The sequence below is a fragment of the Maniola hyperantus genome, chromosome 7, assembly GCF_902806685.2.
Source record: "Maniola hyperantus chromosome 7, iAphHyp1.2, whole genome shotgun sequence".
Lineage (NCBI taxonomy): Eukaryota > Metazoa > Arthropoda > Insecta > Lepidoptera > Nymphalidae > Maniola > Maniola hyperantus.
In genome coordinates, this window is record NC_048542.1 from 2,749,734 (window position 1) to 2,774,964 (window position 25,231).

Below are 25,231 nucleotides of genomic sequence, written 5' to 3' on the forward strand. Positions count from 1 at the left end.
GTTGATTAGTATCTATTTATAAGTTGGTATAATTCGTAGACTGATTAAATCCGTCTACGGTATTAATTTAAAGCTTACAAAACCTTTAAAATGGTACCACTTTCATTAATCTTCACCAGTCATTTAGTTCTTAACATTCGCTCCGTAGCATTATCACAAGCAGGTGATTCCATAGTTTTGCTCGCGAGTGTAGTCTTTGCCTCAGAGATGCAAGCTTTCTTCATCCCACGCCACGCCGACGAAGTTACAGGCTGTTTTGTTTGGGATTCCCAAACAAAATAGCCAGCAAGTTCGTCGGCGTGGGTGTAAAGTCCTTTTCATGAAAGAAGTCCCCTAGACGCAGCGCTGTAATCGCGTGACATAATGCCATTGTAAACAATCTTTAAATTGCATTAAGCTAGTTAAAAACTCACAAAAATCTACCACAACAAACGAACTTGATAAAATGATAACATCGACGAACGACATGGCCGACAATCACCGCCATCATAGTTCCAAAAATCACCGCGGGACTTCTTTCATGAAAAGGACTTTACGTATTAGTATCCATCCAGGGTAATTATTCATCCAAGGTACCTACAGTGCGACAAGGCTCTTTTGGCACTTGAATGACATTGACAGGGGGGCGCTGTTGCAGAGACTCATGAGGTTTTGGGTCAATAGGTTGATCAACCTATTGACCTAAAAATAAAATTCGAACAAGATTTTTAAGAATTTTAATTTTATCTACATAAAATAAATCCCGTTAACAGATAACACAACACTGCGGGTAACGAATCGAATGAAACACTTGATGAATGCTTACAATTATTTAATTAACGTCGATCCTTCGACGCATCACTTAGGAACGTATGGAATTTTTAGCTTTAGCGTTCACATACGAGAATGCTGTTAATATAATCACTACTAAACTGTAAAACTAAGTAGAAACGGCGTTGTTTAGAGGGGCGTCTTCTCGATTAATTTGTACCAGTGTCCGCACTCGCAGCGGCGGGGGTGGTCCTGGAAATCCAAAATAAAATGAGTTAATCTCTACAACAAAGTAAAACAAAGTCGCTTCCCGCCGTCTGTCCTTTTATACGCTTAGATCTTTTAAACTACGCAACAGATTTTAATGCGGTTTTCGTCAATAGAGTGATTTAAGTGGAAGGATTATTGTTTATACATCATCATCTTCATCAACCGATAGACGTCCACTGCTGGACATAGGTCTCTTGTAAGGACTTCCACACGCCGCCTGAATCCAGCGGCTCCTTGCGACTCGTCTGATGACGTCCGTCCATCTAGTTGGGGTCTTCGACACCGGAAATAGCGGGTGCACGCGATTGGTTGATCAGTCGGCGCGAGTGCACGTGATTGGTTGATACGTCGACTTTCGCTTCCCGGATTCGCCAACTTTCTCCCACTACACTGCTTCAGGTCTAAGTTGTTTGCTGGGCATTATATCCCAACGCTATTCAACTGTGGCTCAAAATGAAAATTGATGCAAATTTATTGCAATTACAATATACCTTACATATTTTAGCGTTTAAACTACCGTGAGTGATTTCAATTATAAGCATTATAAGCGTGAGTAAGCCGGGACAGATCGTATCTTACATATTTATTGTAATAGAATATAAAATCATTACCTTATGTACCCAAAGCCAGTTAATTGATGTGGCGTGTTCTTCACCTGCAAACAGACAAATAAGTACATGTCAATATATCATCAATCATCTAAATATATAAAAGGAAAAGGTGACTGACTGACTGACTGACTGACCGATCTATCAACGCACAGCTCCAACTACTGGATGGATCGGGATGAAATTTGGCATGCAGATAGTTATTATGACGTAGGCATCCGCTAAGAAAGGATTTTTGAAAATTCACCCCCTAAGGGGGATGATAGGGCTTTGAAATTTGTGTAGTCTACGCGGACGAAGTCGCGAGCATAAGCTAGAAAATAATAAATGATCATAATAATATATTGATGTTACTGTTTCCATGAATAACAAAAAGAGTAAATAGTCAGACGAAGTGGTGGATTCAAACCTTCATCAAACATAATATCATTATTCATATTCTGTCTGTATATATAAACCTGTCCTGACTGACTGACTGACTGACATATATCAACGCACAGACTAAACCGCTGCTCCTAGAGACATAAAATTTGGAGGGTGTGTTCTTTGTAAAGAGTAGGTATCCACTAACAAAGGAATTTTCGAAATTCCACCCCTAATTGGGTTAAATGTGGGTTTGAAAATTAGACAGTGAGAGACAGAGAGAGAGTTAGAGCCCCAATAGCTCAACGTAGAGGAGTGGACTGAAAGGTCGACAGTTCAAACCCCGACCGTTGCACTATTGTCGTACCTACTCCTAGCACATCAGCTAGTCTAATATAAATGCGAAAATGTGTCCGTCTTCTTTTCCCTGCTCAACCACTAAATTGATCTTAATATTTGGCACAGAGCTAGCTTGCATATCGGAGACAGACAGGATCATGACATCATGATCAACCCATAGCCGGCTCACAACAGAGCACGGGTCTCCTATCAGAGTGAGAAGGCCAATTCAGAAGGGACGTTTTGGCCATAGTCTACCATTCTGGCCATGTGCGGATCGGTAGACTTCACACACCTTTGAGATCATTATGGAGAACTCTCAGGCATGCAGGTTTCCTTATAACGTTTTCCTTCACTGTTAAAGCAAGTGATAACTCTGAAAAGTTAGAGGTGCGTGCCCGGGATCAAACCCCCGACCTCCAATTAGAAGGCGGACGTCCTAACCACTAGGCTATTACAGCTTACAGACAGACAGGATACTTCACTTAAAATCTGGGTTCCAAGGAATTTTTAAAAGCCAGTCAGCCAAACAGCTCCATGTGCCTATTCTGTATCTCAATAGCTTATTAACATTAAAGTTAAAATTAGCAGCTTTAACTGTCAAGTGAGTGCAGGAGACAGGCGGGGTGATTACGTATCTCGCGACATGCTTGCGACAGTGGTAAATGTCGCTATCATTGCTGTCAAACGTCCGGCTAGAGAGAGACAGCAATAGCCACAAAGCAAAATAAGAAGAGAGACAGCAAATGAACTGTCGTATTGCTACTGCTGTCGCGTTGCTGTCGCTACTGCAACGTTTCACATAATCACCCCATGGACCTGCCCCAAGTCCGATCTCTTGCTCTAATTTGTTATTTTGTCAAAATCGGTTGAGCCGTTGAGTAGTTGTGAGCAGACGCAGGAATGGACATACTGTACAGTAGGATGATTTCGTAAAACCTGCATCAATCATTATTACAATCTCAATTGTTGTGATTGGCTGCATTTGTGCTATTCTTGTTGCAACAATGCATTGTAGCCAATAGTGAGCGAGCGTCAACTAAACAGAGATGATTGCGATTGTGACATTGTCACTGTCATTCTACCGCAACGTGGCCCTACCGCGGTTGTTTGACAGCTACAATGTCACGATCGCAATCATCTCTGATTGGTTAATGCTCGCTCACTATTGGCTACAATGCATTGTTGCAACAAGAATAGCACATATTCAGCCAATCAAAGCAATTGAGATTGTAATAATGATTGATGCAGGTTTTAGACAATCGCCCTACAGATATACAGGTCCAACAAATAACCCTTCTTTTGGGCTTCTCCACAGTTGAGAAAAGATAATATGGTATGGCAATGATCAACCTACATATGCATCCTACAATACGCGCGTCGAAACACGAGGGTACGAGTGTGGGGCTGTCGCGCGTGCCGGCGGCCTTCTTCAGCACCTTCATGTTGAAGGGGTCGTCATTGCCTGACTCTAGCGCGAGCAATTCTTTCTTTTCTAGACCCGTCGCGTGCTCTAGGGGGTCTGGCATCACTGCAAATAAATAAAGATACAATAATTAATAGACTACTAAAAAAAATAATGTTGCCAAAGGATATTATTTTTAGGCTGGAGTTACAAATAAAATTATATTATTGATGTAGTTATGCCCATTATTGGTTTTTAGGGTTCTGTACCTCAAAAGGAAAAAAGGAACCTTTATAGGATCACTTTGTTGTCTGTCTGTTCGTCTGTTGTTCAAGAAAACCTATAGGATACTTTCCGTTGACAATCGAGGTATGAGGCAGGGTATGCCCTGTACACCCACACATCACCAGCGCTATCCCGCACCTGGTTAGCGCAGGGTCTGTGCGGGTGTGCGAGGCATCCCTGCCCTGATTGCCATCTCGACCTGTCGCTAACTACAGGTCTTATAGCACAAGTAGAGGAAAAAATCCGAAAACCGTGAATTTGTTGTTGTTGAATCAGAAAAAAAAATTGTATTTACAACTTTCAAAGTAAGATTACTATACCAAGTGGGGTATCATGGGGGTACGCTGTGAGGGACGAGGGTGTTAGCAGGAGTTAATTGGCTGGTGCAGTGCAGGTGGTTTAAGCTTGTGCATCTTGTCTTCCAGATATAATGAAGTACATATTTAAAAACGAAACTGTCCTATATTATTCTATGGATTAGTTAATCTTACTAAAACACTTTCTTTATTCTATTTTTTGTAGTAGGCTCCCTTTGAATGATGTCTTTTCTTCTTACTTAAAATAAGTACAGTGAACAAAAACAAGTACCTAGTCCAATCTAAAGTATAAGTTTGTACAGGTCATAGACTAAGGATTTAATACACAAGCTTGGTTAAGATCTGTTTTTATGCAATGCAATTATTACAGTCATCTTGTGTTCTGCTGCTCGATTGCGGTAATTGCGGTAGAATGACAGCTACAATGTCACAATCGCAATCACCTCTGATTGGTTGACGCTCGCTCACTATTGGCTACAATGCATTGTTGCAACAAGAATAGCAAAAATTCAGCCAATCACAACAATTGAAATCGTAATAATGATTGATGCAGGTTTTACGAAATCAACCTACAGATTGGACTACTTATTTTGTATGCACTATAGCAGGTAATCAATTTAACTTGTAAAGAGTAGCAGTTTTAAAATGACCTAGTTTGAAGGTCAGTGGGGCGGACCCCCGCCCGGGTTTATTTTACATAACAAGACTAAGAAATCAATAACTTAGACTAAATAGAATAAGTAATAAAATGATTCAAAGATGGCTTTAATGTTACAAAACTAAAGGAGATAACCTAAAGTGGTAGGTACTGATCTGATGATTAATTAACTGAACAGATTTTTTGGTTATGGGATAATGAACTGAACTTGATAATGACATACTCATTATATAGTTTTTCTAGTTTTTAGTTCTAAGAATTCTATAATAAATGGGAACTGGACTAGACTGTTAAATCATAGTTACTACTGGGAAAGTGTAAGTTGGAAATAGGGTAAATTAAATTCATCCAAGATTAAATTTACCAGGAATGGCTAAATTTGTCAACACATACACACACATTGCATGCAAAAATATTTATTTATTACAGATAAGGAAGAGCAGAGCTATCAGGTTTTTCAACCTAACTTCAGGGTTCCAGACATTGTGGAACAACTTGGTTTTAATATCAATACATTTCATATCTTTTCAATAATTTATTTATTTATTTTATTTTTCATGTACCAAAATTGTAGTTACAAAGTAATAATAAATTAAGTTACATTGGAAATGCTTATCTCTAAACAGAGATTTCTTCCAGCTTCCCATTCAAGGTTGTGAGTAAGGCGTATATAGAATTAGTGGAATAGGTCTATGGTACTAGAATCTAATAAACTACATAAATATCTTATAATAAATACCCAAATCAACTTATATACAATAATAATACTTATAATAAATAATTATATGCATAATATATGAAAAATATAAATACATATAATATATAAAATACTCTATTGTAATGATAGGTAATGTACTGCTTCACTCTGTATTTGAATGAGTGTACTGAGTGGCAGTTCTCTCTGACATTTTCAGGAAGTGAGTTACAAAGTATAATATAATGTATGGCTACAAAGCAGACAACTTAAATTTCTTATCACAAGGAATTTGTACTAAGTAGATAAGATATAACCTATAATTCAATAAATTATCCTTATATTAGTAGTCCTGTAAAGTACTTGTACTACTAATACGATGAGATTTGATGGTAACTAACATTTTTACACGATTTATAGTAATGGAAAGCTTGATATTGTTTCAATATTTTGTTATTTGCGAAATTCAATCGATAAAATGTGCGATACTTATTACGACATAACAATGCCATGGAACTACATTTAATAAAGAAACTCTAGATATCAATACGATAAAACTGATCCTTGGTAGTAGGAAGATGGTTTAAAAATAAAATATTAATGTTTTTATGGAAAATAAAGGGATACTTTTGACATTACGTAACGTAAGAATGACAGCTGAGGCAAGGTGTTTTACTTGGTTTTTATGGCGTACTTACTTTTGTCTGCAAATCCCCGTCGAGCGGTGGATAGAACACTTCGGAGAGCATTTACGCGTACAATTTGTCTACACAAGGAAGCCATTTTCACTTATTTTTCACTAGACCGCTTCTCACGATAGCAAGTGGATTTTAAGTTTTTCATAGAGTTGCCAAGTGCAAAATCGGTAAAGTATCTACCGGTTTATGAAAGTAGCGGTTTTTAATCAAAATTAATAAGTACTTTAATTTTAATAGGTACAATAATATATTGTCATGATTAAGAAAACTTTGATAAAATTTTTAATAAAATAAAATAGCCTTCTAAAATAATAATATCTAAAGCAAATGGTTACCTATATTATGCAAAAAAATAATACCATGACTAGAATACAAATTTAGCAGCACTGTACTCCGCGAAAACCCCATGTACAATGTACATAGTACTCTGTGGTAAATATTAATAATTCGCCACAGTGTACTATGTATAAATGATACTAACAGAGTACAGCGCTGCTGACTCCGAAATCCCATTTCAATATTTTTAACCGACTTCAAAAAAAGGAGGAGGTTCTCAATTCGTCGGAATCTTTTTTTTTTTCATGAGATTCTGGTCCACCTATACCTATCGTATTGTAGTTGGTGGCAACTTCCGTGACAACTTGACTGTGGAAGAAAATGTGAACCACGACCTCTATTAATACAATAAGATTAGTAGAGGTCACCGGTGTGGATGAAATGCCACTTGAGGAATGAATTAAAACTAATTCTTCATATAAAATAAATTATCATTATTTAAATTATTACAATTATTATCATTTAATGATAATAGATTTTAATGATAATAGATTATAATTAATAGACTAAAATCTTCTATTAATTAAATGTGCGCATCATATTGTGGTAATATAATAGCTGAGCCTTTTCATTAATAGAAGATGCGGAATTTTCGATAGGTTAAAATAATACAATCTTTAAAAATTGAATATAACTTTAATTAAATATGTTTTACGTTATGAGATGATACTAATTACAGGACTAAATATAGATATGATATTAGAGTAATAGTTTCAGAAAAGTTTGACACTGTCCTAGCCTTTTTACCTTATTACACCTTCGTCGTTTAAGTTTAAGCACCACGTACCTAAGTCAAAATTGGGATCATTGTAGGTAAGCGAAAAACTTGATGCTCCATGGGTTGTCAGCAAAATATCTCTTAGTGTCTTGTTTCTGACTGCCCAATACGACGCATTACCAGAGTCTCTGGTAAATGACTTTGTAATGTTAAAACCGACAAAAATGACAAAAGATTTATAGATAGGTGGTGTTAGAACTTAGCGACACATTTTCGAGAGATAAATTATTAATATTTGAGTAAAGGTGCATAATATGAATAGCTACTATGTGCAAAAATTCTAGTATTTATCTAAAACGTAGGTACAGGGTATTTATAAAAAACAATGTGTTGTGCTATTTAAGTGCCTTTAAACTGACAGCCATACTCAGAGTCGCTTAATCGTTACTTAAGATTGAGTTTTACACGAGACAGCGCTATATGTCTCACATAAATCTGTCTCGTTTAAACTCAATCTTAAGTAACGATTAGTGACTCTGAGTGCAGCAGTGAGTGGATAATTGTAACGATAGGAAAATACTTTTAACAAGCAGATACCTAGAAACTAGAAATAAAGTTAACAACAAAGTTATAGTCTAACAATATTTTAATAAATACGAGAAACCGGTACATCAAATGCTATCGCTATTATTTACTACTAGTAACGTACCGACGTCCGTTACTAGTAGAAATATTTACTATTTTATGAAAACATATTTTTGCACCTTGTTGACAATCACCAAGTTTTAGTAAAATAATGGTTTTTGACGAGAGTTTGTAATTACTTTCTTCATTAACGCGTTTCCACTATACCTGATTGTGATCAGGAGCTAAAATGAATACACATGTTTTTTAATTTTATATTTATTTTAACATTAAATAATATTACTAAAGGGAAACCATTTGAGTTTTATCTGTTAAGACGACTTAGTGGATAGTGCAATAATAAATTAACCGTTGATAAGCTTGATATTGATAGCAAATTCTACCTCATCATATCACATTTTGAAAACTCGTCACTGACACGTACGAAGCGATTGGCTTCCTCGTTTCTAATCTGAACCGCTAGAATATAAAACACCCTTCCAGCATCATGATACCCCTCCACTTTTAATATGGGTACCTTTAAGTCAAGAGTGTATAGGCATCTTCTAGGCAAGCCCGCTCCATCTTAGGCTGTGTCATCTTGCAGTCGAGTGCTAGTCTATAAATAAGAAAAAATTCAAAACTTTGATTCGTTGTGAAAAATACTTACGAGAAACATAAATGCAAGTTTTCGACGTATTTTATTTATCTTATTCACGCATAAGATAAATGATGATATCACAGTTAAAGGAAATCAGTTTCTCGTTCGACCACTTCTTTGGACAAAACAGCCTTTGAATGAATTAAGTCGAACATCAATTTCACCTTCTTCAAGCTGAAAATTAACGGGGATTCACTTTATTCAAATCTCTTCTTATTAAATCCGATCACAACCATTATAGTTACGGAAGAGGCCTCGTCACGAAACTTGAAATTATACCTACAGTAGATTATTATAAAGTATTCATCACATTAAGTGCAATGTGTAGACTCTTCGCAAGCAGTATTTCGTACTCTATCCAGCAAAACCCCAGCCTCTCAAATAACCTCGCACTTTTTCAACTTTCGTGGCAAGTGGTGTTATATTTTACCAGATCTGATGAATATATCTCTCGGTAACATGACGGTGAAACACATTCTCGAACACATCTCATTTGCGCTAATCCAGTCATTTGATTACATGCGCTGCTTTGTTCACATGCTGTTTCAAATTCATGAAATGTCATTTCCTGCAAAGTTACAAAGTTTTATAACTACATAACTCAAAGATAAGGAAGAAGGTACCTACTTACAGCAAAGTTTTTTTGCAGCAAGATGGTATGTTTAGGCGGTAAACAAAACTACTGTGTCATCCTGAATCTCAGTAAAGTTGCTTTGTGGAATCAGATCGGTTTTTAAGAAGTACTTATAGTCCTTTACTCAAGAAGTTCAAACACTTAAAAAACGAGCATAATATCCACTGAATAAAAATCAACACAAACTGATAAACGTACATTTTTAGGCGAATCCTTGTATTGATATTCTTTAAACGTAAAGGTTGTACCAGTTTTATCACTTAAACAACTGTCGTACAATCCTAAAATTAATAACCAGGTTACTGATGCTGTTATCCGTAACATTTTATTGTTTTAATAGTCGTCGTTTTCATCAAAGATACCTAGGTACTCGTTTTTGTTGAGGTTCTGAAAATCAATATCACTACCTAACTACTTGTTGCTTTACCGATTTGTTAGTGCGCATGTCCAATCCTCAGTTTTCAGAAGTATTTAAAGATGTCTATAATTGTTACCAATTAAAAAAGAATTAACTAGTTGCGGATTAAAATATTCAAAAAGTGAAAATTCTTGTTATACTTTTAAAATATTATGTAGGATCACGAGACTAATAATTAATCGATGTAATTGTAGGATAGTCACAATTTTGAATTATTATTTTCGGGTATTGTAATAAGTCAATGAGCAATACTTATTTATGTAGAAATAATAATAATGATAATAATAGTAAAAATAAATACTTGGACCTGGCTCACGAGATTACCGCCATGTGGAGTGTTGACTCAACGATTATTGTACCGATAGCTGTATCAGTCCATGGTCTTATTGCGAATAGTTTCGACCAACATCTTAAGAAACTATCGCTTAGTTGTTGGATCAAGGGTAAGATACAGAAGGCAGTGGTTCTTAAGACGGCACGCATTATTTTATTTTATTTTTTGTTGTTGTTCCTGTTACTTTAATTTTTGTTGTTCCTGTTATTTTAATTTCTGTTGTTTCTGTTATTCTATCGTTTGTTGTTTCTGTTACTTTATATTCTGTTGTTTATTTTATTTTATTTTTTGTTGTTCCTGTTATTTGATTTTCTGTTACTGTTACTTTAATTTTTTTGTTGCTTCTGTTATTTTATTGTTTGTTGTTTTTTTTTTAAATATGATAAAAATGAGAAAAAGAAATAAATGAGAGAGGTAAAGATAATAGTAATATTTATTAAAATTTACTAGAATATAAAGGTTATATAAATCGGTAAATCTTTTTTAAATAATCGGTATTTGCATGATTATCATCCCTACAAGTTAGAGAAAAAAAAGCTGACGAAATGTCATTTTGTAATTTGTACCCCACTTTTAAAGTGCTGCCAGAAGTGTAGGAAATTAGTACTTTTTGGTTCATAATATTTTATTAATAATTTATATCAGTCATCATCGTATCTTCGTACGATGCCTGAGCTTCAAGCCCTCAAAAAACGAGTGTAATGTTCTGAGTGTTCATGTATGTATTGTATGTATGTAAGTTTCTTTATTCCACCACAACTTAAAAGCTTGAACATATTTGGATGTATCGTTTAAATCTTTATGTAATCGCGAGTGACACTGGCAACAAATTTTATAGCAAAAAAATCAATACATTGCATGGCATCCATGTTTTAATTATTTTAAGACTACTTGTTTTCGTACCTTTTTCAAATAGTTAACTAACCAACTAACTAGGTATTTAAATATATTATTATTTCCATCAAATTCTGCAAATTTTGCATTCTCAGTTCAAATATTTTTTTAAAAAGTTTTTGCATTTAAGTTATTGGCGCAGTATTGTAGTCGTGACTTTTTAAAGCCTTTCGTAACTTTTCAATCTCGTTTGCTTGGTAGGATTTGTCACATATCGTCTGGCAATGCTGAGTTTGTCAAAAGTCAAAACGTCAAACTCCCATCAAAAGTGTTTTGAAACTGTGGAGACGAATTTGTGAAATAAATCTTCAATATTTCCTGTCTTTCTTTGTTGTTTGGTTGTTACGTTGTGTAATTTTTAGTTTTTGAATATATTCCCTTACATTATCGTGTTTTTAAAGTGCTGTGTAGTGTCCAAACCAACATAACTTGGATTATCCAACCCCAGTGTTCCGAACGAGTTCACAATTCATCAAAATAGGTATGTACATATATGTAATATTTAATTTTCAATCATTATTATGAATTAATCTTTTTTAGATTTTTTTTAGTATCGATAGATATCAGCAACAGGAAATAACCTTGAATTTGAAATTTTTTGAATTTTCTTCATAGTTACCTTTATATTGTATTTTCAACATTAGAGTCTTCCTAATTGGTAGAGCTACCTAGTTATTTATTATTGTTTTAGCGTAAAAGCTTACTTTCCTTCATTTTATTGTTATCTATCTTTTTGCATTGCATTGGTTCATATTTTAAATTATTGCCATTTTTATTCTATTAATTAATAATTTCAAATAATTGTAATATTAACACACTCAGTCTTTCATTAAAATGGTAATAGTTCCTAAAGCATAATTGAAAACCCAACTGTTCCTAAAAGCCTAAAGAAGATAATAACTAGTGAGTATTGACCCTATGCCTTAGTGCATTCTCAGTGCAGATGTACTGAACAAACCCCTCATATTGAAAAATAAACTTTATTGCAATGCAATAGAGTCTACTTTACTATAATAACACTACATTACATTAGTCATGTACAGTGAAGGAATGTTTGTTTTGCAAATCTAAACTTAAAAGCAAAGGTTTTAATTTGGTTTTCAATTGGCAATGAAGCAATTTCGCAATGTTGCAGTTTTTTCCTTACATTTGTGAGGATGTAATTTATTTATTTTATAGAGACAAACAGTTACAAATTACAATTACATAAATAGTTAGTATATATATGTATATGCTACTGTTCAAATAATTATATTATAAGGTTTTTTTTTAAATTGGAATAAATAAGTAGGAAGCTGACAGAAGAATTCAGCTGGGCTGGGCAGCATTTTCAAAGCTACGACAGGTCTTCGAATCGTCGATACCGCAAAGCCTTAAGACTAAGGTCTTCAACGAGTGTGTCCTACCTGTGATGATGTATGGAGCGGAAACGTGGACACTGACAGTTGGCCTCGTCCACAAACTAAAAGTCGCTCAGCGTGCTATGGAGCGAGCTATGTTGGGTATCACTCTCAGGGATAAAATCCGGAACGAGGAAATTCGCAGAAGAACAAAAGCGACCGACATAGCTCAAAGGATTAGCGCGCTGAAGTGGCAATGGGCAGGCCATGTCTGTCGCAGAACCAATGGCCGATGGGGCAGACGTGTTCTGGAGTGGAGACCGCGTACCGGTAAGCGCAGTGTAGGATGACCCCCCGCCCGCTGGACCGATGACCTGAAGAAGGTGGTGGGGAGCGGTTGGATGAGGAAGGCGGAGGACCGTGTTTGGTCGCGCGCTCTTGGAAAGGCCTATGTCCAGCAGTGGACGCAAACAGGCTGATGGATGGATGGATGGAACTAGGCATTATGTTTAATTAGTTACTTAGTAATACTCCAGTCACTTATCTTTGATTATAAGCGCAAATGTTGCTTCTACAAGCTTTTACGGTACAGTTGCGGATTACCGCAACATCAATATTAATTATTTATTTAAGGTAAGCACACATTTACCAGCACCGTACAGTGCGACAAGGCTATCTTGGCACGTGGCGAAAATAGGAACTAACGTTGCCGTCAAGTATCCAATTTGTTCTTGTTTGAATACTTTAAGCCTTTGTCCTCTAACAGCTCCCTCTGTCAATGTCATTCAAGTGCCAAGAGAGCCTTGTAGCGCTGTAACCTACGTACGCGCTGAATTTTTTTTTAATCAACTACCGTCATGCGTCGCTGTTTACGACGTGTTTACCAGCGTGACGTTTACGAAGGGTTAAACTAAAGCTAAACGCGCGTGAAATTCAATTATTTAAAACAAGCGAGTAGCGACTGCTGCGAATTCGTAGGGATCTCTATTTTTTTTAAATCAAATATAGCCTATGCCACTCAGTAATCATGTAGCTTTCTACTGGTGAAAGAATTTTCAAAATCGGTTCTGTAGTTCCAGAGATTTTTTGAGATTTGAAGTGTCAATTTTTTTTTGAGATTGATTTGCTACAAACAAACTTTAACTCTTTATAATATTAGTATAGATGAGTAAGTACCACCACGTCATATCACCTCTGTAAAAGATGGCCGCCTCAAAACAGCTGATTTGTTTGGCGACCCATTTACGGTGGAAGTGACTTATGAACTTGCGTTCGAAAAAAGATATGAGTTATGTCTGAGTTATTTGTCGTGCTTACATAGAAGTTTTACTACTTAATAAATAAAATTAACGCACGTAATGAATGACGCCATCATTGAATTCGTTGCCTGCGGTGCGTACGGGGCTTACAAATGTGCGACCACTTTTACTCTCACAGTTTTGATAACCCCATAACCATACATTAATTAATATGATTAATGGGACCCGTATTTCCCTGCAATAGGGTTCACAAGTGCATTTCATGAAGTATGTAGGTACCTAATTAGGTAAAATACATTTATTATTTCATGAAGTAAATCTTCTTAAATATATAAAAGGTTTGACTGACTGTTTGAACTATCAACGCACAACTCAAACTACTGGACCGATTTAGCTGAAATTTAGCATGCAGATATGATGTAGACATCCGCTAAGAAAGGACTTTTGAAAATACAACTCCTAAGGGGGTATGATAAGGGTTTGAAATTTGTATAGTCCACGCGAACGAAGTCGGATTAAGCTAGCATTATGTAAGTCTGTACCTATCTAATGCTTAGAACACAAGCAGTCAGCAAAGTTAAAATAAACATGGGTTTAATGTTTGTTTTTAAAATCTAATGATTAGTTTAATTAAGGCAATCAATAATGATCTTGGCTAACACTTTGGATTAGGAGAGATTTGATTCTGTACAAAATTAAACAAGTGAAATAATTTGACTGCACTAAAAACTGGCCAAGTGCGAGTCAGGCTCGCGCAACGAGGCTTCCGTACTACGGTCGTATTTTTTCGACATCTTGCACGATAATTCTAAAACTATGATGCTTAAAAATCTGTTTTAGAATGTACAGGTGAAGACCTTTCATATGACACCCCACTTGATATAGTTATCTTACTTCGAAAATTGAAAATACTAATTATTAGTTCATGACCACAATTTTTTTTTGTGTATTGTAACCACAAATTCACGCTTATTAGATTTTTCCCCGAATGTCAGCTATAAGTACCTGCCAAATTTCATGATTCTAAGTCAACGGGAAGTACCCTGTAGGTTTCTTGACAAACCGACAGACAGACAGACAACAAAGTAATACTATAAGGGTTCCGTTTTTCCTTTTGAGATACGGAACCCTAAAAATTAAGTTGTCCATTTCAAACCTTCAAGGCAAGAGGGAATAGAGATAGATAAGTGCTGTGGTCTTATTAGTGGGAGCTCCCAGGTTCGATTCCTGGCAGGGATTTGGACTTTATAATTTCTAAATTTCTGGTCTGGTCTGGTGTGAGGCTACGGCCGTGGCTAGTTACCATACCTGCAAAGAAAACAAACAAACAAACTTTCGCATTTTAATATGATTAATGAATAGTGATACCTGATAAATGAAAGTAATCTACTTTTATTCAAATTCCACGTAAAGTTTCAAATAAATATTCTATTCACAAAAAATCGATAGGCAACCTTGCAGTTTTCTCTGAACTAGAAATTCAATTGGCCACCAATAAAATATGTATCAGCATTGATCGTCTAACTTGCTCCACGCTTTAATATAGCCTTAACCTTAGAACTTGGGTGATTGTAGACTGTCTACTGTCGCCTTTTCTTTTTACTGCATAGAATAAAAAGTAGCGGACCTAACACAGAACCCTGCGGAACACCCCTAGGAACAGGAGCGATCGCTGAGCTGCACTTTCTGCCATCCACAATTTGTAGAGATAGTACATCTCTACGAATTGTGTCCGGTTAGAAAGGTAACTACCGAACCATTTAACAGCATCAATATGAAATCCGTAATAAGTTAGTTTAGATAACAATAGTGCAATATTGATGCTGTCAAAAGCCCGAGAAAAATCGAGGAGTACCAGCTAAGTACACATCCCAGAATCCTGCGCTGTTAGAATGTTATCCGTAACATCCAAAAGTGCTGTCACGGTACCACGACCTGCCCTAAATCCGGACTGATATTCAGGCCATATCTGGTTTTTTCAAGATAGGCGGCTGACACGTGTGAATATACAGTTTTTTCTGATATTTTAGAAAAACACGACAAAACGCTAATTGGCCTAAGATCCTTTGGCGAGACAGGATCGGGAGTTTTAGGAAAACTGGGACACTTGGGAAAACAGATGTTACTAATGAAGTGTTAATGATTGCCTTTTCAGTACATGAGCATCTGATTTTCAGCAGATGTTCTTCTACTGTAGGCTGTAGCGGAGATGTCTGTTTTTAGGGTTCCGTACGTCATAAGGAAAAAAGGAACCCTTATAGGATCACTTCGTTTTCTGTCTGTCGTGCAAAAAATCGGCCAAGTGCGAGTCTGACTCGTGCACCGAGAGTTCCGTACTGGAGTATTTTGTTCGACATTTTGCACCATAAATCAAAAACTATGATTCATAAAAATAAGTAAAAATCTGTTGTAGAATCCACAGGTGGAAGCCCTCTCATATTATACCCCACTTGATATAGTTATCTTACTTTGATAATTGAAAATATTAATTTATTAGTTCATGACCACAATTCTTTTTGTGTGATGTAACCACAAATTCACGGTTTTCAGATTGTTCCCCGCCATTTCCTGCCAAATTTCATGATTCTAGGTCAACGGGAAGTACCCTGTAGGTTTCTTGACAGACAGACAGACGGACAGACAGACAACAAAGTGATCCTATAATGGTTCCGTTTTTACTTTTGAGGTACTGAACCTTAGGGAAACAAGTGGAAAACCAAACTTAAGGGATATAAGCAAAGATAGTGCAAAGTTTGAGCTGTGCGTTGATAGATCAGTCAGTCAGTCGGTCACCTTTTCCTTTTATATATTTAGAAGATATCGCTTAACTTACTACAATGTAGCCTCAGCCTTGCGAATACCACGCGCGTCAGTGCACATGTACCGAATGCACTCCAAAGAATCAACTTTATTGTATCGAGCAACAGGCTTGTGGACAGGACATAGGAGTTGAGAAGGCTGTGCTTGTCACTCTGAAAACTCACACACTCACACTGGAAACTCCTATCTTCTCTAAATCGTCTGAAGCGACTACTCGACGACTCACTCTATCTAGACTCTAGATAGAGTGAGTAGAGACAAATGCTTCCATGTTAAGTAGATAATGGTACTGATTCTGAGCACCACTAAATTTTCGGAGAGCATTCGCATCCTCTTCTTACTAATATAATATGAAAAGGACATACATAGTTTGACAGTTTTAACTTTCACTTAGAGCCGTCAAACCTCGTGACTTTAGCTGCCAGTCGCGAGCTTATTGTTTAAATTTGTAGCGTGCACTAAAATTTAGTCTTTAAATGTAGCTCTTTTTTAGCAATATTAAAAACAAGAGGATGCAGATACTCTAAATTTAGTTTAGCGAAAAACAACAGAATCAGCACCAATACTCTTTTGGCCAAATGGTCAAACACTTTTAGCAACGAAACGTTGCGTTATTATAATATCGCCTCCCCATCGTCGGCGGAGTTGGTTGGTTTTCCTAACAATGCGATGAAAATTAAAAACAACGATTTAAATTAAAAGGAACCTTTGTTCATTGTACATAGATTTCAACTTCGCTTGTTTTGAAATGATTAAATCCACTTTCGTTGGTCCATAGTAAAGTCTCCAACCCTCGAGGCATGCCATTATTAAAGGCTCTATAAAAGCAAGTTACACATACTTGCTCTCACATCGTAAACACTTTATAATCACGATATAGTGATAAAGCCGTTTGTTGACGTAGGCCCCTATTGTGTTATAGTAGTAAACAGTAATTTAATCACTAGGGTTTACTTAGGATTTACAATCACTTTCTTTCTACGTGTCCAACACTGTCTCTAGAAAAAAAAGGTACACGATATTTTAGCGTTTAAACTATCACGGGTGATTTCCATTATACATGTCTCACACCTGTACTCACACGCGGCTTTCTAGTACCGCGGAAGATACGAGAAATGATCGAAATTAGTCGCCACCCGAATTTCAATCGTGACAATGGATGGATGCCTCAGCGTGGAAACCGCTTTTTGACGCTAAGACAATGGCATCAGTTGTGGGACGGGACACCATTAGCTCCGCTTGCCTGGATTACGGTGACGGCTCCAGCGATATAGATCAGCAAGAATTGCCGGGAGCCGATCTTCAAGCTTCCTCAGCCTTTTCTAACTGAGTCCCCGTGAAAAGGGACCCCGAATGGGTTCGAAACTAGTCGGGCTAACGTCGACTAAACACGTTAGTAAATCTGGATGTGAGACATGTATATGGTACAAGATACCATCATCATAGCCTAATATTTGACATAATATTACATATATTGTCGATTCAGGATCAAACCGAGAATCCCTCAATTTAGTTCACGCTGCTTCGGTGCCCTGGCTAGCCACTGACGAAACGTCTGTTTGGAATGCTTCCAAATGGAATACTTCCGAATGGAAGTACTCCAGATTAAAGGCACATTGATTATACTTCCATTTGGACGTACGCGCCGTCACTTCGAACTTCGTCTGTATGTGTGTAGGTCTGCTAGCTTTTCACGGCCCAAAAGTTTAACCGATTTTAATGAAATTCGGTACAGACTTAGTTTACATCCCAGGAACGGACATAGGCTACGTTTTACCCCGGAAAATCGAAGAGTTCTCACGGGATAATCAAAGGCCCATCGGTTTGGCCGATTTATATGAAATTTTGTACAGAGGTAGCTTGCGTTCCGCCGCTGTATACCGCCGTCAACGCCTGATCATAAACTGAGATGAAAAAAAAATGGACGCATTTTTCCCATTCACAGGCAAGTGTTTCACATTCACGAAACGATTTTGGAAGACGTCTACTCCATTTGGATAGATGGACTTATCGTCAGGACTTTAACTCGCAGGTCAATTTGGGTTTGGCATATGAATCATTCGGTGACAGCCGAAATTTTTCCGTACACAATGATGATGTATCATGAATCAAATTGATGGAAACTATCCAGGCTAAACAAAAGTGAAACTGTACGTGGGACGTGGGTATATTCACTTTTGTTGATTGCTCACGCTCCAACGAACTGGCAAATAAGCAATTATGAACTAGGCAGAGTGAACTAGAGTGACGTCAAATCAAAGAAAAATAGGGCTACCTGCGTCAAATGTACCTACTAAAATTTGACGCCTGCCAGTGACGTCGAAGCCTCGACGTTTTGTTAGAAGTTTCCTAACTGTCGCGGACTGACTTAGGCATATTGAAGGCACTGTTAGGTATAGTACGCGACAGGTCGAGATGGCAATCGGGGTGGAGACGCCCATACACGCATCCGAACAGCCCCCGCGCTAACCTGGTGCGGATGCGTGAGGTAGTGCCTGCGTCAGCCACCGCTCTACCCCTTAATGCTTTCTGTTTTACCATTGTTAGGTTTCCGCACCCAAAGGGTACCAATAGGACCCTATTATATTATAGATGTACGTCCGTCCGTCTGTCAGTCAGTCCGTCTCTCTGTCAGCGGGCTATATCTCGTGTCGAAGCTAGCCAATCGCCTCTATAATAGGAAGTGCTCTGAAGATTTGTTTGATCTCATTCCACCCTCCTTTTTCTACAGCCGCACCGCACGTCACCGTAAACAATTTCACCCTCACCTCCTGGATGTCTGGTGCACTTCGACCGCCCGTTGTGCCAGATCCTATTTTCCAGACATGCAAACTGTGGAATCAACTCCCTTCGGCGGTGTTCCCATTAGCTTACAACACGGGGTTATTCAAGGGATGGACTAACAAAATTACTGAAAGGCCGGCAACGCAAATGTTCATGGGCGGCGGTAATCACTTAACAGGTGACCCGCCTGATCGTTTGCTCGGCATTTATATTAAAAAAAAAAATTTAGGAGTCTGGCAGGATTTTTTTTTTTTAAAAAGAATATTAGCCATTTTTAAATGACTAATATTCCCCTTTCCTCGACAATAGTGCAACGGGCGGGATTTGAACCGTCGACCTTTCGGTTTTCAGTCCACTCCTATACCGGTTGTGCTATTGAGGCTCAATTAGGCTATTAGTTGGACACTTTCCGTATTAACTAAATTACATCCTATGAAATATTCCGTATTGCTTTATATCTGTTCTTATCATTGTTTAAATTAAAATTTACTTAAAATAAGTTTGTTTACTTATTCTTTGATAGGTGTAATAATATGTTTATGTGTTGTTTATGCTGTTGTTGACGACAGCTCTGCAGTCATTACGCGCATCGGGGTCATAGGTTGTTAGTGGCAGATGGCAGATGGCAGATGGCAGATGTGTAGAGTAGGTATGTCTACTTTTTTAATGCCTTTACTTTTTAAGAGAGATGTGTTTGTGCTGTTGTTGATGGCAGATCTGCAGTCATCATCATCATCATCATCATCATCAACCGATAGACGTCCACTGTTGGACCTAAGCCTCTTGTAGGGACTTCCACACGCTACGGTCTTGCGCCGGCGCCGCCTGAATCCAGTGGCTCCCTGCGACTCGTCTGATGTCGTCCTTTCACCTAGTGGGGGGTCTTCCAACGCTACGTCTTCCGGTGCGAGGTCGCCCTTCCAGCACCTTGAGACCCCAACGTCTATCGGTTTTACGAACTATGTGCCCTGCCCATTACCACTTCAGCTTCGCAACCCGTTGAGCTATGTCGGTTACTCTAGTTCTCCTACGGATCTCCTCATTTCTGATTTGATCACGTAGAGAAACACCTAGCATAGCTCTCTCCATCGCCCGCTGAGTGACTCTGAGCTTTCTTATGAGGTCCATAGTTAGCGACCATGTCTCGGATCCATATGTCATCACTGGCAACACGCACTGTTCGAAGACTTTGGTCTTCAAGCACTGAGGAATTTTGGACAAGAAGAAATCTCGAAGCTTCCTGAACGCTGCCCAACCGAGTTGGGTTCGGCGACTGACCTCTTTCTCGAAATTGGACCTACCCAACTGGATTGTGTGTCCTAGTTCTGCAGTAATTACGCGCATTGGGGTCATAGGTTGTTAGTGGCAGATGGCAGATGAGTAGGTATATGTCTACTTTTTTAATGCCTTTACTTTTTAAGATAGCTTACTGAGCATCACGTATGTGGGTCAAACACTTGGCATAAAGCTATTTCTCGTATATAAAACTATCTAGGTTAGGTAGGCACCTATCCAGGCATAAATGCACTGCTTACCCCAGTTGTAATAGCTTAGTGCTTATTTTTCATTATGGCCTGCCAGTAAACAGGTTCCTACCTAACTAATGCCTACCCTGGCCTCAAACCCTGTGCACGCCACTGCACCTATCTAATCTATTGAAGTTCTACTCTTGTGGCAACGCACATCAATTAATTGTAACTGACCCAAGTCTGTAACTGGATGGATGACCGACTTTGATTCCTGCGCGTGATCTCTTTCTGGTCGTGTCATTTGTTCCGTACTACAGTTGTACTTTTTTGCCATTTTGCACGATAAATGCAAACTAATAAAATGCATAAAAATAAATAAAAATCTGTTTTAGACTGTACAGGTAAATCCCTTTCATATGATCCCCCCCCCCCTTGGTATAGTTAATTTACTTTGAAAATTGAATATACTAATTATTTGTTCATGATCACAGTCATTTTAATTTTTTTTTGCGACGTTACACAGTAATTCACGGTTTTCAGATTTTTATCCTAATGTCTGCTATAAGGCTTTACCTACCTTTGATTCTAGGTCAACGGGAAGTATACCCTATAGATTTTCTTGACAGACACGACGGACAGACAGACAACAAACTGATCCTCTAAGAGTTCCTATTTTCCTTTTGAGGTACGGAACCTTAAAAAGCAAATAATTCCGTTTGCCATAGTATACATGCTTGCCATATTTTAGTCTAAATATTATATAAAAGGAAAAGATGCCGACTGACTGAATGACTGACTGATCTATCAACGCACAGCTCAAACTACTGGATGGATCGGGCTGAAATTTGGCATGCAGACAGCTATTATGACGTAGGCATCCGCTAAGGCAGCATTTTTGAAAATTCACTATCGAAGGGGGTGAAATAGGGGTTCGAAATTTGTGTAGTCCACGCGGACGAAGTCGCGAGCATGAGGTCTACCTTATGCTCGCGACTTCGTCCGCGTCAAATAGGTTTGATCTCAGATGCCAACAGTACGAAGTAGTACTTAGAAATTCTTTGGCCAACAGATCGGGCAAGTGGTCGCGTTGCCAGCATTTGCCATGTTCCGTAGAAAGTAGTGACGCAACGTCTATGGGCGACTTATGCAAGCACACGGAATGGTACATAGAGAAATGATACTTACTGGGTATATTTAGAACTAATCGATTTAGCGTGTATACTGTACATCATCATCATCATCATGATCAACCCATTGCCGGCCCACTACTAAGTACGGGTCTCCTCTCGGAATGAGAAGGGTTTAGGGCCTAAACTTTAGGCCATAGTCGAAACGCTAGCCTAGTGCAGATCGGCAGACTTTACACACCTTTGAGAACATTTTGGAGAATTCTCAGGCATGCACTTCCTGTGATTAAATTAAGTAAATCTCCAATCAAGTTTTTGAATTTGTTTTAAACAACTCGCGTCAGTGTTTAATGTTATTATTAGGGTCAACTCACACTGACGCAGAGTCGGAGCGACGCGACGCGTCATGTTTTTTCGCCTACAGCATATTCATTTATATTGTTCTATTATTTAATTACGTGCTATGTAAATATGAAAGCGCGCGTTGACGCGCGCATTCGCGCTTCGCCGCGCGGCTGGAGTCGAGTGGATTCGCGAGTCGCCGCGAGTACTCGGGCGCAGTGACGCGTCAGACGCCGACCACATAAGGAAAATATACGACGATTTAATACAGAAATATGAATGAAACGAGCATTGTCGCGCACAGACGCGCGTCGCCGCGCGAAGGCGCGCGTTGCGCTGCAAAACATGCCGCGTCGCGTCGCTTCGACTCTGCGCCAGTGTGAGTTGACCCTTACAGTGTAAAATTTATTATTTTTGGTTACAAAAAATGTAGGATATAAAACTAAGTAGGTACTTAACAGTTTATCGACACTTACTTACGTGTATCAGTAAGTTACCAGATTAGATAAAGTACATAAACATAATATTTATCCGGATAAAAGCCACGATCTAATCCGCGGTTTGCCTACCTACGGTTGCGATTTGCGCGAAGGTGGGTATTGAATTGGTTTGGCACTTAGGCATATTATGTTTTGCGACGAATTTCTTATCTCAATCACAAAATAACAAGTACTTTGCGACTCTATCTTGAATTATATTGAAATTTGATGTATTTACGTACTTTGTGACTCTATCTTGAATTATATTGATATTTGATTTGATGTATTTACGTACTTTGTGACTCTATCTTGAATTATATTGATATTTGATGTATTTACGTACTTTGTGACTCTATCTTGAATTATATTGATATTTGATGAATTTACGTACTTTTTATCTTGAATCTTTTTCATGACCGACAAGGGAAATGAGGCGCATCGCTGTACTAAATTTCGTCAAAATCGGTTGAACGGAAGGGCCGTGAAAGGCTAGCAGACAGACAGACAGACAAACGGATAGACAGACAGACAGACACACTTTCGCATTTATAATATTAGTATGGACTAGGATAAAAATAATGACGTATACTGAAATTTTTTTTAAAATCCAACAAAGATTTACAAAGTTACAGGCATTTTAATTTTGGAGTGGGACTTCTATACCTTTCTCACAAAACGAAAATTTGTATGAAATATTTAAATGCTTATAACTTTTTTGTTATTTGATGGATTTAATTAGTTTTTCAGTTTACCTCATTATTTTTATTCTAGTTTATAATAAAGTAATAAAAAAATTGGAGTCAAATACCCAATTTGGCCAGTTAAAGCCATCGCAAGATTTGCACGAACTTGAATCATTTGCCGAATCCCGATAGTGGAGTTCGTGGAGCCCACACGAAACCGGACCGGACAGTTAACAGACGAATAATCTTGTTTCATAATCGAGCACTTATTTCCGATCAGCTGATGCATACATAACGTCGTCGTACTAAATATAAAAGGACAAAGACTATATTATGCTCAAACTGAATAAATATACATACTGAATCGTACTTTTTCATGTATTGTGTCGACTCGCCCCGGCTTCGCTCGAGTGAATTTTTTCAAAATCGGTGAGGGGGTGGAATTTTCGATAATTCTGAAACACATTTTTGCCCAAAAGCCCAGTCAGTACCTATTTTTATTGATCATCATCATGATCAACCCATCGCCGGCTCACTACAGAGAACGGGTCTACCACGCTGGTCATGTGCGGAATGGTAAACTTCACACGACTTTGAGAACATTATGGAGAACTCTCAGGCATGCAGGTTTCCTCACGATGTTTTCCTTCGCCGTTAAAGTGAGTGAGATTTAATTATAACTAGGTACTTAAAACGCGCATAACTCCGAAAAGTTAGAGGTGCGTGCCCGGGATCGAACTCCCGACCTCCGATTAGATGTCCTAATCACTAGGCTATCACTATCACTATCAAAAATTACTGTCTTTCAAACAACCTTTCATCCCCTATGCCCTCTCAGGGGTGGAATTTCCAAGAATACTTTCTTAGTGAGCACCTACGTCATGAAAGGAAAAGATTTCAATCCCAGCGGTTTAGGCTGTGCATTGATAGATAGATCAGTCAGTCAGTCAAAACAAGTCTTTTATAGATGTAGATTAGCTCGTCTCTAGTAACTATTATGGCATAAATGACAGTCGACAGTATAAACTCGTTCGGTACAAACATGTGTTTGGTTAGTTTTATTTATTTTTATTAAAGTCTAGTACATGAACATCACTATAGACAATGAAAAAATTTTAGTATATTTTTTTTGTATATTTGGGTTCTTTATAGTGTAAACTGTAAACAGAACAGATACCTCTTGAGAAACCAGTTCTTTATAGTGTCGCGTTTGTTGTGATCACGGAGTAGTGAAATGTGATCGTGAATCACATCACCCATGGAATTTGCTGACCATTCAATGTACATAAATAAACAGACTGTCACAATTTACACCTATCATTAAAAATAATAATAAGGTTCTTCAAATGTTGACGACGACATGAAGCTTTTAAAAAATAAAGAAAAGGGATCTTTATAGTGTTGACAGTGCTTTTGTTATAACACATTAAAAAATATTATCGAATTATTTAAATCAGCCTATATATATTAATCATTGTATAAAACTTTGATTTCAATATAGGTGTGCATATTATTTTTATCTCTATAATGTACAGAAGACATTTTGACTGGCCGAATGTTTTATCACACATGTGTAAATAAACGGATAGTGCTGCCGTTTTGATAACAAACATACCTACCTAAGAGTTGTTAAGGAAATTATATTTCGCGACCTCATTTAGTTCACTCTGTCATTACTTTGTTATCAGATGTGCGAAAATCTACTTTACTGCGCGATTTAATATTATTTTGACGCGTTCGAAATTTAAATTACAAATGAAATATTGAACTAAGTACATTGTGTTCGGAATTCGAATTCCATAAATAAAAACAATGGAATAGGTAAATTACAACAAAGACAAAGTTTGGATGTGTTTGAACTTTGAGTTTTTAAATAGTAAATGAGTTTAAGTAGTACTTGTGATTTCTGAACTATAGGAAGA

At 37.6% G+C, this 25,231-nt stretch overlaps 4 protein-coding genes across 5 annotated transcripts in view; 1 reads left to right on the forward strand and 3 right to left on the reverse strand.

Moving 5' to 3' along the window:
• LOC138402586 (uncharacterized) overlaps positions 1-25,231 on the reverse strand; it is a 217,198-nt gene that overhangs the window by 138,219 nt on the left and 53,748 nt on the right. The window lies entirely within an intron of this gene.
• On the reverse strand, positions 702-6,549 carry LOC117983664 (cytochrome c oxidase subunit 5B, mitochondrial-like). The gene is made up of 4 exons (XM_034970282.2): positions 6,388-6,549; positions 3,688-3,861; positions 1,632-1,675; positions 702-1,002 (listed from the first exon to the last, which is right to left on the reverse strand). The coding sequence occupies exons 1-4, from the start codon at positions 6,470-6,472 to the stop codon at positions 940-942; spliced, it is 366 nt and encodes a 121-aa protein (XP_034826173.1). The 5' UTR covers positions 6,473-6,549; the 3' UTR covers positions 702-939.
• On the reverse strand, positions 7,358-9,832 carry LOC117983665 (uncharacterized). Of its 2 annotated transcripts, XR_011236950.1 has the most exons (4): positions 9,559-9,830; positions 9,157-9,294; positions 8,736-8,900; positions 7,358-8,310 (listed from the first exon to the last, which is right to left on the reverse strand). XR_011236950.1 is itself a non-coding variant. In XM_069499817.1 (3 exons), exons 1-3 carry the CDS (start codon positions 9,682-9,684, stop codon positions 8,820-8,822), a joined length of 345 nt encoding a protein of 114 aa, XP_069355918.1. In that variant the 5' UTR covers positions 9,685-9,832; the 3' UTR covers positions 8,318-8,819. The 2 variants fall into 2 exon arrangements, 1 of the variants encoding a protein (XP_069355918.1); XM_069499817.1 differs by lacking the exon at positions 7,358-8,310 and having other exon boundaries at positions 8,318-8,900; positions 9,559-9,832.
• Positions 11,258-25,231, forward strand: part of LOC117983944 (uncharacterized) — a 74,860-nt gene continuing 60,886 nt past the window's right edge. Inside the window, exon 1 of the mRNA XM_069499825.1 lies at positions 11,258-11,487. The gene's annotated coding sequence lies outside the window, so the exon portion shown is untranslated. The remainder of the gene's footprint in view (positions 11,488-25,231) is intronic.

Bases quoted from the DNA above. Each gene is read 5' to 3' on its own strand.
- LOC117983664 (XM_034970282.2), bottom strand. From the start codon at position 6,472: ATGGCTTCCTTGTGTAGACAAATTGTACGCGTAAATGCTCTCCGAAGT. The intron at 3,862-6,387 runs GTAAGTACGCCA...ATTTATTTGCAG, and splicing joins ACGGGGATTTGCAGACAAAA to TGATGCCAGACCCCCTAGAG. The intron at 1,676-3,687 runs GTAGGTTGATCA...GTCTGTTTGCAG, and splicing joins GCGTATTGTAGGATGCATAT to GTGAAGAACACGCCACATCA.
- LOC117983665 (XM_069499817.1), bottom strand. From the start codon at position 9,684: ATGTTACGGATAACAGCATCAGTAACCTGGTTATTAATTTTAGGATTG. The intron at 9,295-9,558 runs GTACGTTTATCA...GTAACTTTGCAG, and splicing joins ACAAGGATTCGCCTAAAAAT to GAAATGACATTTCATGAATT. The intron at 8,901-9,156 runs GTAAAATATAAC...GTTAATTTTCAG, and splicing joins AGATATATTCATCAGATCTG to CTTGAAGAAGGTGAAATTGA.